This window comes from Photinus pyralis, unplaced genomic scaffold (genome assembly GCF_008802855.1).
Source record: "Photinus pyralis isolate 1611_PpyrPB1 unplaced genomic scaffold, Ppyr1.3 Ppyr1.4_LG10, whole genome shotgun sequence".
Taxonomy (NCBI): Eukaryota; Metazoa; Arthropoda; class Insecta; order Coleoptera; family Lampyridae; genus Photinus; species Photinus pyralis.
In genome coordinates, this window is record NW_022170250.1 from 16,629,590 (window position 1) to 16,642,674 (window position 13,085).

The window sequence follows — 13,085 nt, forward strand, 5'->3', positions numbered from 1 at the left end:
AAGTGCGATATTTTATCCACATATAGTACTCATGAAAAAAAGTCAAACAGTCTTAACAAACATAGGTTGAAGCCAATAGAAAATCTCTTGAACTAATTACATTATTAAAAACAAACGAATAGTGATGTTTCTTAATACATAAAATACTTAAAGAAGATGGTCTATGCGCCCTCCTTCCACTTACAGACAATTCCTAGGACAATTCTGCTCCTTGAGTCAAATGTAGGAAAACAAAAATATTTAAATTAAGACAGAAAATCAACTCTATCTCTGAAACACTTAGTTTACGGACCTATGTTTATTAAGACTTTTTGGCTTCTTTTCATGAGTCCTATATGTTGGTATAATTTCGGACTTTTATTTTGAAACACCCTGTATAGTTAAAAGGTAGTGCTTCATATTTGATTTACTTATTTTTTAAGAATTAAAAAAAATGTGCTATTGTATACGTTTTGTCCGTCCGGACCCACTTCTGCCATTTCGAATTAATTTTATCTCATTGTATTCTAATTAAAGGTCTCAACGAAAGGAACTGTTTTCTACCAACTACTGCCCTTCTTTCTGTCCTCTAATCAAAGTACGTGGGGGACGGAGAGGGGGGGGTGAGTGGAACTAGTTTTATCCTTCATGGTACTCTAATGAAAGGTCTCAATGAAAGGAATTAATTTCTACCAACCATAGCCCTCCTCTCATCGTGATCGGATATATTCCCTTATACCTCAAGAACGAATTGTCGGAATAGGTAGAATATGTTTAAATACTGTTTTCTACTATTGCTTTTTTTTGTTCCACATTTAGTTACCTGTTCCTTCCCATCTAGACACTTTTGAACATTTTTTTGCAATTTCCTGTCGAAAATGTAATTTCCTAATTAATCATTTGTTAAATTTAAAATATAATATCGTTTGGTTCGATAGTATTTTCATCCTTTCTTTACATGAAATTATTGTTTGTTGCATTTTTTACTTACTGATCCTTGAACTTCTAGCTATCGATCTGTGAAGGTTCTCGAGTTAGACAAGAAACAAACGGACAGATGGGTAGACGGGTGGACAAAATCACATTTCTTTTTTTTCTACATGGGGAATGTGACAAAACCACATAAAATGACAGAAGAAAATAATTAATGGGGAATTAATTATTTTCTTCTGTCATTTTATGTGTTTTTGTTTTTCAATCTTTATGTATAGTTAATAGAGGCGTGATGGTCATTGAAATAGATATCCGTCTGGCGCAGTTCAGTGAAAGCTGGACTGTAGTGCTAAGGGTCCCTGGTTCGAATCCGGGTTCGGGCATGGATATTTGTAAATGTATAGTGGGTTGGGTTGGTAGAGCAGCCCCGCCCACTCAAAAATAAAGGCAAAATAGAATAAAGACTTTCCCAACCCGCCCATTCAAATGATTGATTATGTCCGGTTCTTTAAGTGAAACACTAAAGTAACTGGTTTTCTCTAAATGTTAGTTACATTCTTCGCTATTTTACCATTACGCCTAGCATTGCGTTCCTTTTAATGTCTAACGCTGGAATCAGCCATTTAATCTATATATCACCTCTTTGAATGAATGGAACAAATGACAAGTAGTTGTGTACATCTTAAGTGCTGAGATCGCCTGTAAAGCTAGTAGCATTTTAGTGCACTTTCACTTTCTGTCTGTCTGAGTCACAAAGGCTCATGTTTGTATTCTCGTTAAGGGATGAAATGTCCATAAGGGCTATTAAAATCGCAAAAACACTGAAAGTGCACTCTCCGCCTTTTGCTTACAAGCGGCTTAACGAATTTTTTTCACTATGTATTCATTGCAATATCCAATTGTTCCTTTTTTGTAGGTACTGAATTGGGTAATACAAAGATTACGTTTGCAATTGGTGACATCGTCAGCCCAATGATCGATCTACAAGTGTTCCCTCCTTTAAAAATTATACCTCGAAATGCCACTTTGCTGATTGGATCAGTGTTTCAGTACAGTTGCCGAGGAGGACCACAACCAGAAAACATAGTATACAATATTATGAATAAATCAATTGCAGGTGAGTACCTTTTTGTGGAATGAGATAGTAATCTAATTGTTAATTTCAATCTTTTTGTCGACATTTGATAACGATGCGAACTCAAAGACACATTAATTCACCCATGTTAGATTATTGATGTTGCCCTAATTCAATTAGTAGCTATATTATCATTGCAATTTTAATTTAATTCTAGATATAAGCAATACAGGCATCGTTCATGCATTGGACTTGGGTTACACAAAAATCGAAGCTCTGTCAGTTGGTATTAATCCTTATACGGGAGATGAAATTGTATATTCCCAGGTAAAGTTACAGTAGTCTTTACCTTTACTGAGTCAATTGGTTTTTAGGATACAGTCGACTTGCACGTTATCAACATGAAAGGTGTCAAAATCAAATCACCTTTAACAAGATTTCAAGTTGGCTCCACCATACCTTTGTGGCCGTATGGGATACCCGAAGAATTGACACCGATGGTCTTGGGTGGCGCCGAAAAACCATTTAAATATCATTGGAAAGTGGATGATCCGCATATTCTTAAACTTGTGACCCCATTTAATCAATATGGTAAGTTTCCTTTGCAAATTGAACCCATTCCCAGCTGGCAAATATTGCAGGAATCCACTATGGACTAGAAGACGAAGTAGTCATGCGTGTAGTCGGTCTCGCCCCAGGCCGAACCACGGTACACCTCGATGTCATTGTACCCGGATATGTTAGCTCCAAAAGAAATAATTACCATAAAATATTTTCGGATAGTCTGGATATCGAAGTTTTTGAAAGTTTCGCACTGAAACATCCTGCTAGCACTAATGGCAAGTTAATTTTATTATCCACACATTCGAGTATACAGTTGGAAACCAATATGGACGGATTGTTGAAGCTTCGATACGAGTATGACATTCTCATTACTGTCCATAACCATTAACCGGCTTTGATTCAGGATACCTAGTGTTAGTGAACCAGTTGCAGCTTCGGGATCCTCGAATAAAAAATCATTGAGCATCCCCCATCCGTTAGTCACTGTGTCGAATACTGGTTTGGTACAGTCTTACGACAAATTTGGTATTGCATCCATCATCATCTCTGCCATGGATCAATTTGGTCTTAAACAAACTATTAACGTGGCTGTCGAGGTTTGACTGATCCAATTAAAAGTAGAGTTTGCCGAGATTTTTGTAGGTAAAACCTGTTCATTTTATGCTGTTAGATGTGACTACAAATTGGCGAGTGAAGACCGTTGCGCCCATTCCCATTATACCTCTAGGGACCGACTTTGAACTACACGGCCACTTTTACGATAACGCTGGTGTTAAATTTTCCGCTACGAATTTAAAATTAGGTGTTCGCAGTACTCGGAGTGATTTGATTGGCATACGTGCAGGTGGTGATAACTCGTCCGTAATTATATCAACAAAGAAGAGCGGTGATAGCATTTTAAGGGGTTTTACTACTGGGTTTTATAAAAATGTAGATTACATCAAGCTTCATGTCGGTGAAACTTTCAGTCACGTTATTGTAAGTTACTTTTGTGGAAGGGTGATTCACACTTCAAACCGGTTCTAGGACAGTTTAACAACTGGGGACATTATATGTCTTTGGACGCCGTTAGTAACTTCAAATAAGGACGCTGGTAGATGGAGCGCAAGTGATGACTCGCTAATTAACATAAATCCTGAAGCTGGAATTGGAACGGTCGTTGGGTTTCACAATGGATATGCGACTTTAACTCACTCGCTGCACCCGACTGCTATCTGGCATTTATCTCTCTTTCCAGCCACAGAAATCACTATGCTTCCTACATCTTACACCATCTTAACGAATGCTCCCAACACAACCACTAGAATTCCGTTGATTATTAGTTCAAATGAAATCTCCTCAAAGAGTAGTAACTTTGTAAGTATAGAGACGTAGGTAGTTTATTGTGGTTACATGAGAGATTGTAGGTGAATGGGAAACATTGTCGAGATTTACTTGAAACAGACTTGGAATATCCATTCACGTGTTATTTGGAACACAACTCTGATGTGGAAAATATTGATGTTCCATCTGTATTCAATATACGAAGTGGCTTTGATGTCAGTACAGGTGAGCGTAAACTAAACAATTTATTTTCATTTGAAATAACATCAGAATTTTCAAAACGTGAACCATTTCATTTTGTATTAATTCTAAGTCCAGCCCTCTAAACCATTGATGCCCCAAATTTCCGGAATCACTTCCAATTAAACTGGAAATTGGTGCAACTTTTGTTTTTCAAATGCAATGCCTATGTTTTTTTAAGATGTTTGAAAAGAGCAATCAGTTTGCTCTTGAATTTGCTGTATGTCAACATAAAATGTGCATGTGGTTGATAAAAAAAATGTTTCAAAACCTACTCGTGGGTATTGCCGCGTAACACAACTGTAACACTAGTGAATCTGTCAATTGTGCGCATATAAGAATGTGTTAAATGTGGTAACTGCGCATGGCCACACATAATTTTTACTATCTGCGAAATGTTTCCCAAATAAGGTATATTGGGATGACCCCCTTATCTCGAACACACTGTATTAGTTTTGGTAATACAAAGTTTATCTTGAGGCGGTTGCTAATATACAAGGTAAGGATATTTATCATGGGAATCTCTAAAACCATAGAAGATACGAGGATGGTCAAATTAGGGAAACGTTAAGCAATAGGCAGGTTCGACATTTTTTTATTTTAACTGAAATCGAGAGATTTTGTTCTTAAAAAACAATCAGAAGAAAATTGGGTGCAAAATATTGATATTTCCGTCCGCTGTAAGCACTTTAAAATCAAGGGTCGGCGCGAAGCAAGAAAACGTACCTGTGCGCGAGACTATCCCGCGTGACGTCCGTGCCCAGAAACATTTGCCGCCGTACTGGCAAAGTATACGAATGTTTCTGGCTACTGATGTCACGCGGGGTAGTACAGGTACGTTTTCTTGCTTCGCGCCGACCCTTGATTTTAAAGTGCTTACAGCGGACGTAAATATCAATATTTTGCACCCAATTTTTTTCTGATCGTTTTTTAATAACAAAATCTCTCGATTTTAGTTAAAATAAAACAAACACATTTGAACAGATACAAAAAAATTAAGAGACTTTCTATTGCCACTTTTTGAGCTCTACAACGCAGCGTTGAGAAATTTTCAATAGAACGTTTCGTCTCTGAGAAATCATCAACTTTATTTTTTTATATGGCCCATACAAAAGTACATACTGTGTTGAGTAGCATTTTTTTAATTTTTACTAATACAACGACGTACGACCCACTCGCGCACAACGTCCTAATCGTGCGAGAATACCTATTTATATGGACCTCCAGCTGCGAGCATGAAATTAAAGACTGTTCGAGGGTACCTTAATTAAGCATTTTTAACAAAAAAATTTGCGGAAAAAACACGAAATTTTCCTCAATCTTAATTAAAAGTTCACTTACTTCCATATCGAAATGTGAAGGCGCGTTTAGACTGCGCGAGGCGTACTCGCGAATGAAAGTGTAAACAGTTGGGGAGCGCGAATCACGAGGCAGATGCACCGCGTGTGGGTCTCGAACGCGCAACAAAGGAGATTCGCACAAACGATTTGGGCAGTCTAAACCCGCCTTGAGATTATGTTACTTCATATGTCACAAGCACTTACGCAGAGTAACTGCTTCCTGGTGGACATGAGTCTAGACTCTAGTGACGGCTTGCACCTGGGCAGCTTGGGATCGATTCTTTGGTACAGAACATTTTTTTTTCACAAAAATGAGTACCCAATTCAGCGGAGTGTGAGTTAGGTTATTTGAAGGTTTAAATTGTCTTCTCAAATTTTGTGTAAAGCAAACTTACAGAAAACAACAAAATCGACACAAAATACGCATATCGTAAGTCTGGTCGCAGTTGCGAATCGGGTGTGGGCTCGTATGATGAACGGGCTGCTTTACTCAGTCAGTGCTCGTCATATTTCATGATTACTTTTATGTTGGTAAGAGTGTGCGTAATATTCCTGAGTGCTACTTCAATTTCTTAAAAAGTCCTGTATGTATAAACGTTAAAAATATTAGAAAATGACGTTGATGTAGTTCTCTACATGTTTTACATACTTCATGTGTAAGTAGTATAGGGGCCACTATGGCCACCCCCACTCCTCCTCCTTTAAGCCCCGCCCCTGGCTTCCTATTGGTTGGCTTATACCCCGCCCATCTCCCACTCCTTTAATCTGATTGGCTCCCCGCCCTCGTTTGAGAATCCTCGATTCCTATTGGTTCCACCCCCTTCTCCTTTCCTTCGTTCTCATTGGTCCTGATAAATCCTCGATTCCTATTGGTTCCACCCCCTTCTCCTTTCCTTCGTTCTCATTAGTCCTGACAAATCCTTGATTTCTATTGGATGGATCTCTCACCCGTTCTTCGACGCATCTACCTCCCCTCCAGTCGCCGTTGCATGGTCTCTCTCGTCTACATGGTTGTCGACAACTGTTTCTCAGTTCATTTCCAGTCGTTGTGGGGGACATGCCACTTTTAGTCGCTGCTGGATCTTTCAGAAAAAAACCGTAGAGATCAAGTTTCGAACATACTCCCCGCACGTACTACCGTCGTAGAGTATCGATATAGCATCTGCGCTACGAAGAACTAATGCAAAATATAAGTATCTCGTCGTCCCATATTCCTGCATCGAGCAGTGTGCTGCTGTGGTTGATTAATCGTGGGTATGCTATATAAATTATGTTCTAATTATTTTTTAGGCAATAAATGGATAAACAAAAATTAGGCAATTGTGAAATTCGTGTATGTTTTCTGAGGGGTGTTTGAAATCTGCACCGATTTTGAAAGTAATCTTTATTTTCGTTTAGACTTGCGTTGCATAACGTTAAATCACGTGATCACACACTTGCAATAAAATTTCAATTAGCGGAAGATCGTATCAGTATCCATTTGAACGTTGAGGCAGTTAATTCATCTTTGTCTTGGTAAAGAAATCTTCGTACTTACGCCCAGTAAAAAATTACATACCGATTAGAAGGTCTGCATTGTCTTCCATCAATTTTGCAATTTTTAAAGCTCATTGCATAATCTGTATCATAGACCACGTGATAAATATCTAGGGAATGCATTCTTATAAAGTCAGTGCACCTGTGCAAAGTCGACAGTATAAAGAAGAACTTCGAAGTGTAAACGTACCTGTGAGCCTCACAGATTGAATTCTTTTCTGGCTTACCAATTCCATATTAAGTTACATCAGGTGTTCCTTCTCCTTTCAATCGATACTAATCGGCGGATGATACGAGAAAGGCGGTCCATTTAAAAGCGGCGTGTGCAAGACAGTTGATACTGAACTGCGATTGATCCGAAAACGGCGGTCGATACAAAAAAGGCGGTCTATGGAAGATGCTAAAGTTGTCTCTTCCCCTATCGAGTGTACAAGGCGGTCGATGGTAATCTGCGGTTGATACGGAAAAAACGGTCGATGCGAAAAAGCCCGATTAGTCCAGGCTATATAATATTTTTTGACAAAAAAAATTAGTTACCGTGCGAAACCAGGTTTTTCAGGCAGGTGAAATGAATAGAAATTGGGAAAAAATAATTAGAACAGCTGAATTTTTCCGCGGGTGAAATCACGGGGGTTGAAAGTGGTATTTTGCAAATTGTAGCAAAACTATTAATTTTAGCCGAAAATGTTAAATGTAAAAGTTATAAAGATTTAAAAAAAATGAGCAACTTTTGTATCTGCACTATTTTCACATAACCTCCAATTTTCCTAGAAAAACCGAAAAAACTGATTTTTTCGTTTTTTATTCATATTTTTGCGAAAAAATGTCGTAGGGGTTTCAAATTTGGAGGAAACATAGCTTGTTTTATGATAAAAAAGAAGATAATTTTTTGGGCCTGTAAAGTTGAACCGTTTCCAAGATCTCACGATTTCTGAAAAAAACCACCTCTTTTTCGAGGGGATGAAAAATCTATTTTTTTCCATCGTACAGAGGTGCGCGGGGTAGCCAAATTTTCGGGAAGACTTATATTTTAATAAACAAAAATAAAAATCGCCAAAAAACTGGAAAAACAGTTTTAAGATATACACGGTTTTTAACATGATAAATCAACATATTGGATGTTAATAAAGATTTTTCCAAATCTGTCCTCTTTTGCTTAAATATTCTCTTTTGTTATCTTATGCTCAACTGTTTCTTTATTATTTCTTTTTTCTGCATTTTTACCGCAATAAAAGCAATTCGAAATAAAATCGGATTATCTTGCTTCCTGATTCCTGAACAATTTCTGTTTGTTCACTGACTCTTCTTCCTGCCTGTTTTATAGCTGATGCAATTGCGTTGGGCCTGTTGATAAACTTGCAAAATCTGCAATAAGAACGTTAGTTTTACCAGTTAAAGCAAATGATTTGAGATGTAAAATCTGGAATAAACTTTATGAGGATTTTATTCATAATTCCTGTAAAACGATCAACAGGGCCAGCTTAATCCCATCAGCTGTAAAACAGGCAGGAAGAAGAGTCAGTGAACAAAAGCAAATTGTTCAGGAAGCAAAAGAATTCGATTTTACTTCGAATTGCTTTTATTGCGGCAAAAATGCAGAAAAAAGAAATAATAAAGATGTTTTAATTAAGGCAGTTGGGCACTGGGAAATAAAAGAACATATTTTAGCAACATTAAAGAGGGGAGAGAACACAGATTTCAAAAACTGTTTACTAGCGCGGATCCAATACGTTAATTTATTTGCAAAAAAGCCTGTTCCCTCAGTTTTTGCCGCTTTTCTTAAAATTTTTCTATTGGAATAATATTTTTTATTTTTGATTATTAAAATGTAAGTCGTTACGAAAATTTTGCTACCCCGCGCACCTCTGTACGATGAAAAAAATAGATTTTTCTTCCCCTTGAAAAATAGGTGGTTTTTTTCAGAAATCGTGAGATCTTGGAAACGATTCAACTTTACAGGCCCAAAAAATTATCTTCTTTTTTTATCATAAAACAAGCTATGTTTCCTCCAAATTTCAAACCCCTACGACATTTTTTCGCAAAAATAAGAATAAAAAACCAAAAAACCAGTTTTTCCGGTTTTTCTAGGAAAATTGGAGGTTATGTGAAAATAGTGCAGATACAAAAGTTGCTCATTTCTATAACTTTTACATTTAACATTTTCGTCTAAAATTAATAGTTTTGCCACAATTTGCAAAACACCAGTTTACACCCCTTTCAACCCCCGGGATTTCACCCGCGGAAAAATTCAGCTGTTTTAATTATTTTTTCCCAATTTCTATTCATTTGACCTGCTTGAAAAACTCGGTTTCGCACGGTAACTAATTTTTTTAAAAAATAAATTATTTTAGAGCTATTTAGCCTGGACTAGATACCAAAAAGGCGGCCCGTGGAGGATGCGACAATCGTCCCTTTCCCTATCGAATGTACCCCAAACCAGAATAGCGGGTGACAGTGCGACATTGTCGCAAAAACAAAATTATTGCTGCAGAATGATTGAGCAGTCGAACCTCCGCATAACGTATTATTTGTTCATTTTGTTCTGAGAAAGTAATTCTAAAAAATTTCAAAACGTTTTCTTTATATCTCCTGCAGTTTTGAGATATTTTGCTCAAATTTGAAATGTAAGTTACGCTGAAGGGATTACATCATTGGTTGTCAATGGTAGTGAGAATCTACATGCTGTTGTTTTTTAATTGGTTATGTTTCAGTTTTTACCTCTTTTTCGGTACGTCACTAGTAAATTGTAAAATAAGAAATTGATTGTCTGATTTCTTTGGAAAGTTTTTGTAATTTTTTCGTATTTGTGATCGTTATTGACAAATAAAATTAAAATCACTTTTCGGTAGCTAAATGAAAGTAATTTTTTGAAATGGCCCAATAGGCTCTGGCTATAATCTCTTATCTTGACAGTTCGCATTTGAAATTGAGGAGCAACCTGTATAGGTTATAACGTGACGCACGTTTCATGGTACTTGCAGAAAGTTTGAGGACACTAAAAACATTGTGCTTTGGGGGAGTGTACAAGGCGATTGATGGTAATGAGCGGTCGATACGAAAAGGCGGCCCACATTTTCTAACTAAATTGTTTTTCTTGAAAATATGTAGTATATGAATTTATCGATAACCTGTATTTAAGGAGAATAAAAATCTATATTGCATGAACTATTTCTATATAGGCAGCTTTGAAAGGTTCTGAGAATTGTAAACTCAGTTCTCAAAATATTCTGCGACTGGATCAGCCAGTTTTATTACTTCACACAGCAACAGCTAGTGGAAGGTTGTATCACGATAATTTAACCTCAGTTCAGTTGACCAAGTAGTGTAGAGATTTGATTGGTTAACAGTTCACTAATTATTTGAGTCAACTAAGATCAGTGAGCTTGAACTATTTTTGTACAACCCAGCTCTTAGTGTATTAGAATTATTTCCACAGGTAGGCATTAATATATTGTCAATATTTTTTAGGTCAATACACATGTGACCTGATCCCAAATGATGATTATAGCGCAAAAACTCACTACCTGGTAGGAAATGTTACCATATGGGCAGAATTAACTTACACCGATATCAGAGCAGCTCCAGTTGTTCTGCCTTTCGTTCCCGCAATATCCGTTACATCTAATTTACATCTAGATACATCAGATGGTATACTTGTTGTTAACGGAGCAGATACTGTTTTAGATCAAGTGCAGGTAATTTATTTCTTTTTATTCTTGTACTTAAAATTGGTTTGCAGGTTGAACCGGTAGATGGCACACTTTTACATGTGGGAAGACCAGAAAGGCCAAAAAGTCATACCTTAGTTCATAGGATTACTCCACTCGATCACCACTGGACGTTGGATGAATTAAGAGACGTGATGACTGTGATAGTTAGATCGCCATTAACAAACCAGAAAATAAAGGTTTGGAAATTGATGAACCCGATTACGCACTCATTTCTACTATTTAGGTTCAAATTTTGGCAGACAGGAGGGAATTCTCAATCACATCTATAAATGCATACTACCAATCTCCCATACTAAATTTATTGTACTCGTACGGACCCATGGGTGTTGTCACGCTTGCAGTTTTATTTATAACGTTAAAGGGTAAGTTTGTTTGTGGAGGGAATACATCTGATCGGATCTTTATTTTTAGCGTTCCATTATTTCACACAACCAACAGTTCACATGAATTCTTCTGCACTAAACAGGCCATCCTTAAATTATTGTAAGTATGGAAATTTATTGGTGTATGTAAAAATATGTTTAACATTTAGCTGGAAGTGACGGACTACGACCGATTTATAGATCTCCTAGCACCACCATAAACAGTGATCGATCTCGTTCCTTCGACAGCCCTATTTACGGTGATCCAAATATGTCGTACAGTTCAAGCCCTGATATACGTAGAAGTAGAAAATTCACATAGGATAAGATGACTTGTAAATTAAGTTATTTTTTGTAAAGTTTGTTTTTTTAAAAGTGTGTGACAGATGTCTTTATTTTTGCAACTTTGTGTTAGTAAATTATTACCATATACGTGCCAGTAAATGAATGAATCTGTATCCGTGTGTGACTTTAAGGTACAAAGCTGCATTTTTTACTTAGTAGGTATTAGATATTAATGCTCAAGATGCACTTGCGCTCGTAGTTACCTCAATAAAGGTTGCGTTAAAAAATGTTAGTAAATATTCAAGATTTTATCACAGTATTGTTGCCCTTTAACTGACTCCCTTACACCCGACACTCATTAAGGGCGGATTTCGGTTCAAACACGTCTTCACCTCTTGTAACAATTATATGTTTTGTTCACTATAGAGCTTTACTCCAAAATTGGTGTTACTGTTATTTAAAAAAACGTAAGTCTCAGGTGATTGATATTTTTACATTACACGTGCTTGTACCTCTTCTATCAAATTGTTCAATGTGTGTATTGACTTGTTTATAAACTCCACATTTTCGCCGAGAATGAGGCCGTCAAGGGGGTGGCAAATAGGTACATGTAACCACATTAGTTCCACCACCTAATGCCGGGACTGACCTTGACTCAACTGTAGGTTTGTATTCCACACACGTAAGGCAAGTTACTTATGTAGGGGGCGAGATCCTTCTGACAAAAACTTCTCTGATTGTCATATATGTGCGATGTATGAGTTGCGATTCACTAATTTCCACCTATATCGATAGCTTGATTTGACCAACAAATCAATGTAATTTTCCAACTTGCTTTTAACAGAAGGGTTTTATTGCACCAAAGATGAGTCACCTGCTGTACCTACAGCTTATTTTGTTACCTGCTTGTACCCTAAGTTCTTCGTTTTGCAACTTGCTTTTAACCCGTTTTTATACATATCATGTTTTGGATATGTAACTACCTTATTCCTCGACAACAGTTTCACTATTGCTCATTTGAGGTTATTGACTATTAAAATAACTGATCCAAATATACACATTCAAAACATACCTATACATATATTGTTTCATTTGCGTTCCTTCCCTACCGTACTAACTGGCAAGACTGACTCAAATACAGCTACGTTTTAACGTCCAAAAAAAAATTCATTTCCGTACCTCCCACCAAAAAGAGCCACGATTAACGTCTCGTTCGCTATTTAAAACATTTTCCATTTACTACCTTCCTCCTTAATTCCTTTACAAAATAAATGCGGGTCTTCGAAAGATAAAACCGCACCTGTGTTCAACACGGCCTTACCTTGAAATTTAATTAATGTGCGCCGTGATAAGAAAACTTCTCATCTACGGTCGAAGAAAAACATGAGATAATAAACTTTTACAATTACTACCTACGCAAATAATTTCGAGATGTTAATTACATCTGATCTTAAAACACAAATTTAGATTTACAATTAAATAAACAAAATAATGTATTAATTACAAAATTAAATAATTCGGACACACAACATCAGCATTGTCCTAGAATCTTACCAATATGATCGATATCTGCGTTCAACATCCGATAACAAACAAATTTTGAATGCACATACAGGGTGACTCATTATGACAGCAGGTGCCGAAGCCAAAAAAAACGTCCGCCTGAGGAAATGATATACAGGGTGTTCCTTAACATGATGAAAATACGGAATGGGCC

The 13,085-nt window shown here is 36.9% G+C and overlaps 1 protein-coding gene across 1 annotated transcript in view; it reads left to right on the forward strand.

Moving 5' to 3' along the window:
- Positions 1-11,645, forward strand: part of LOC116161244 (nuclear pore membrane glycoprotein 210) — a 27,955-nt gene extending 16,310 nt beyond the window's left edge. The window contains exons 10-22 of the mRNA XM_031474528.1: positions 1,829-2,029; positions 2,205-2,314; positions 2,362-2,578; positions 2,629-2,905; positions 2,955-3,147; positions 3,194-3,529; positions 3,578-3,907; positions 3,958-4,099; positions 10,459-10,685; positions 10,730-10,897; positions 10,945-11,083; positions 11,133-11,204; positions 11,254-11,645. Of these exons, the coding sequence (XP_031330388.1) occupies positions 1,829-2,029; positions 2,205-2,314; positions 2,362-2,578; positions 2,629-2,905; positions 2,955-3,147; positions 3,194-3,529; positions 3,578-3,907; positions 3,958-4,099; positions 10,459-10,685; positions 10,730-10,897; positions 10,945-11,083; positions 11,133-11,204; positions 11,254-11,405 (2,564 nt within the window). The 3' untranslated portion in view covers positions 11,406-11,645. The remainder of the gene's footprint in view (positions 1-1,828; positions 2,030-2,204; positions 2,315-2,361; positions 2,579-2,628; positions 2,906-2,954; positions 3,148-3,193; positions 3,530-3,577; positions 3,908-3,957; positions 4,100-10,458; positions 10,686-10,729; positions 10,898-10,944; positions 11,084-11,132; positions 11,205-11,253) is intronic.
- The last annotated feature ends 1,440 nt before the right edge of the window (positions 11,646-13,085 follow it).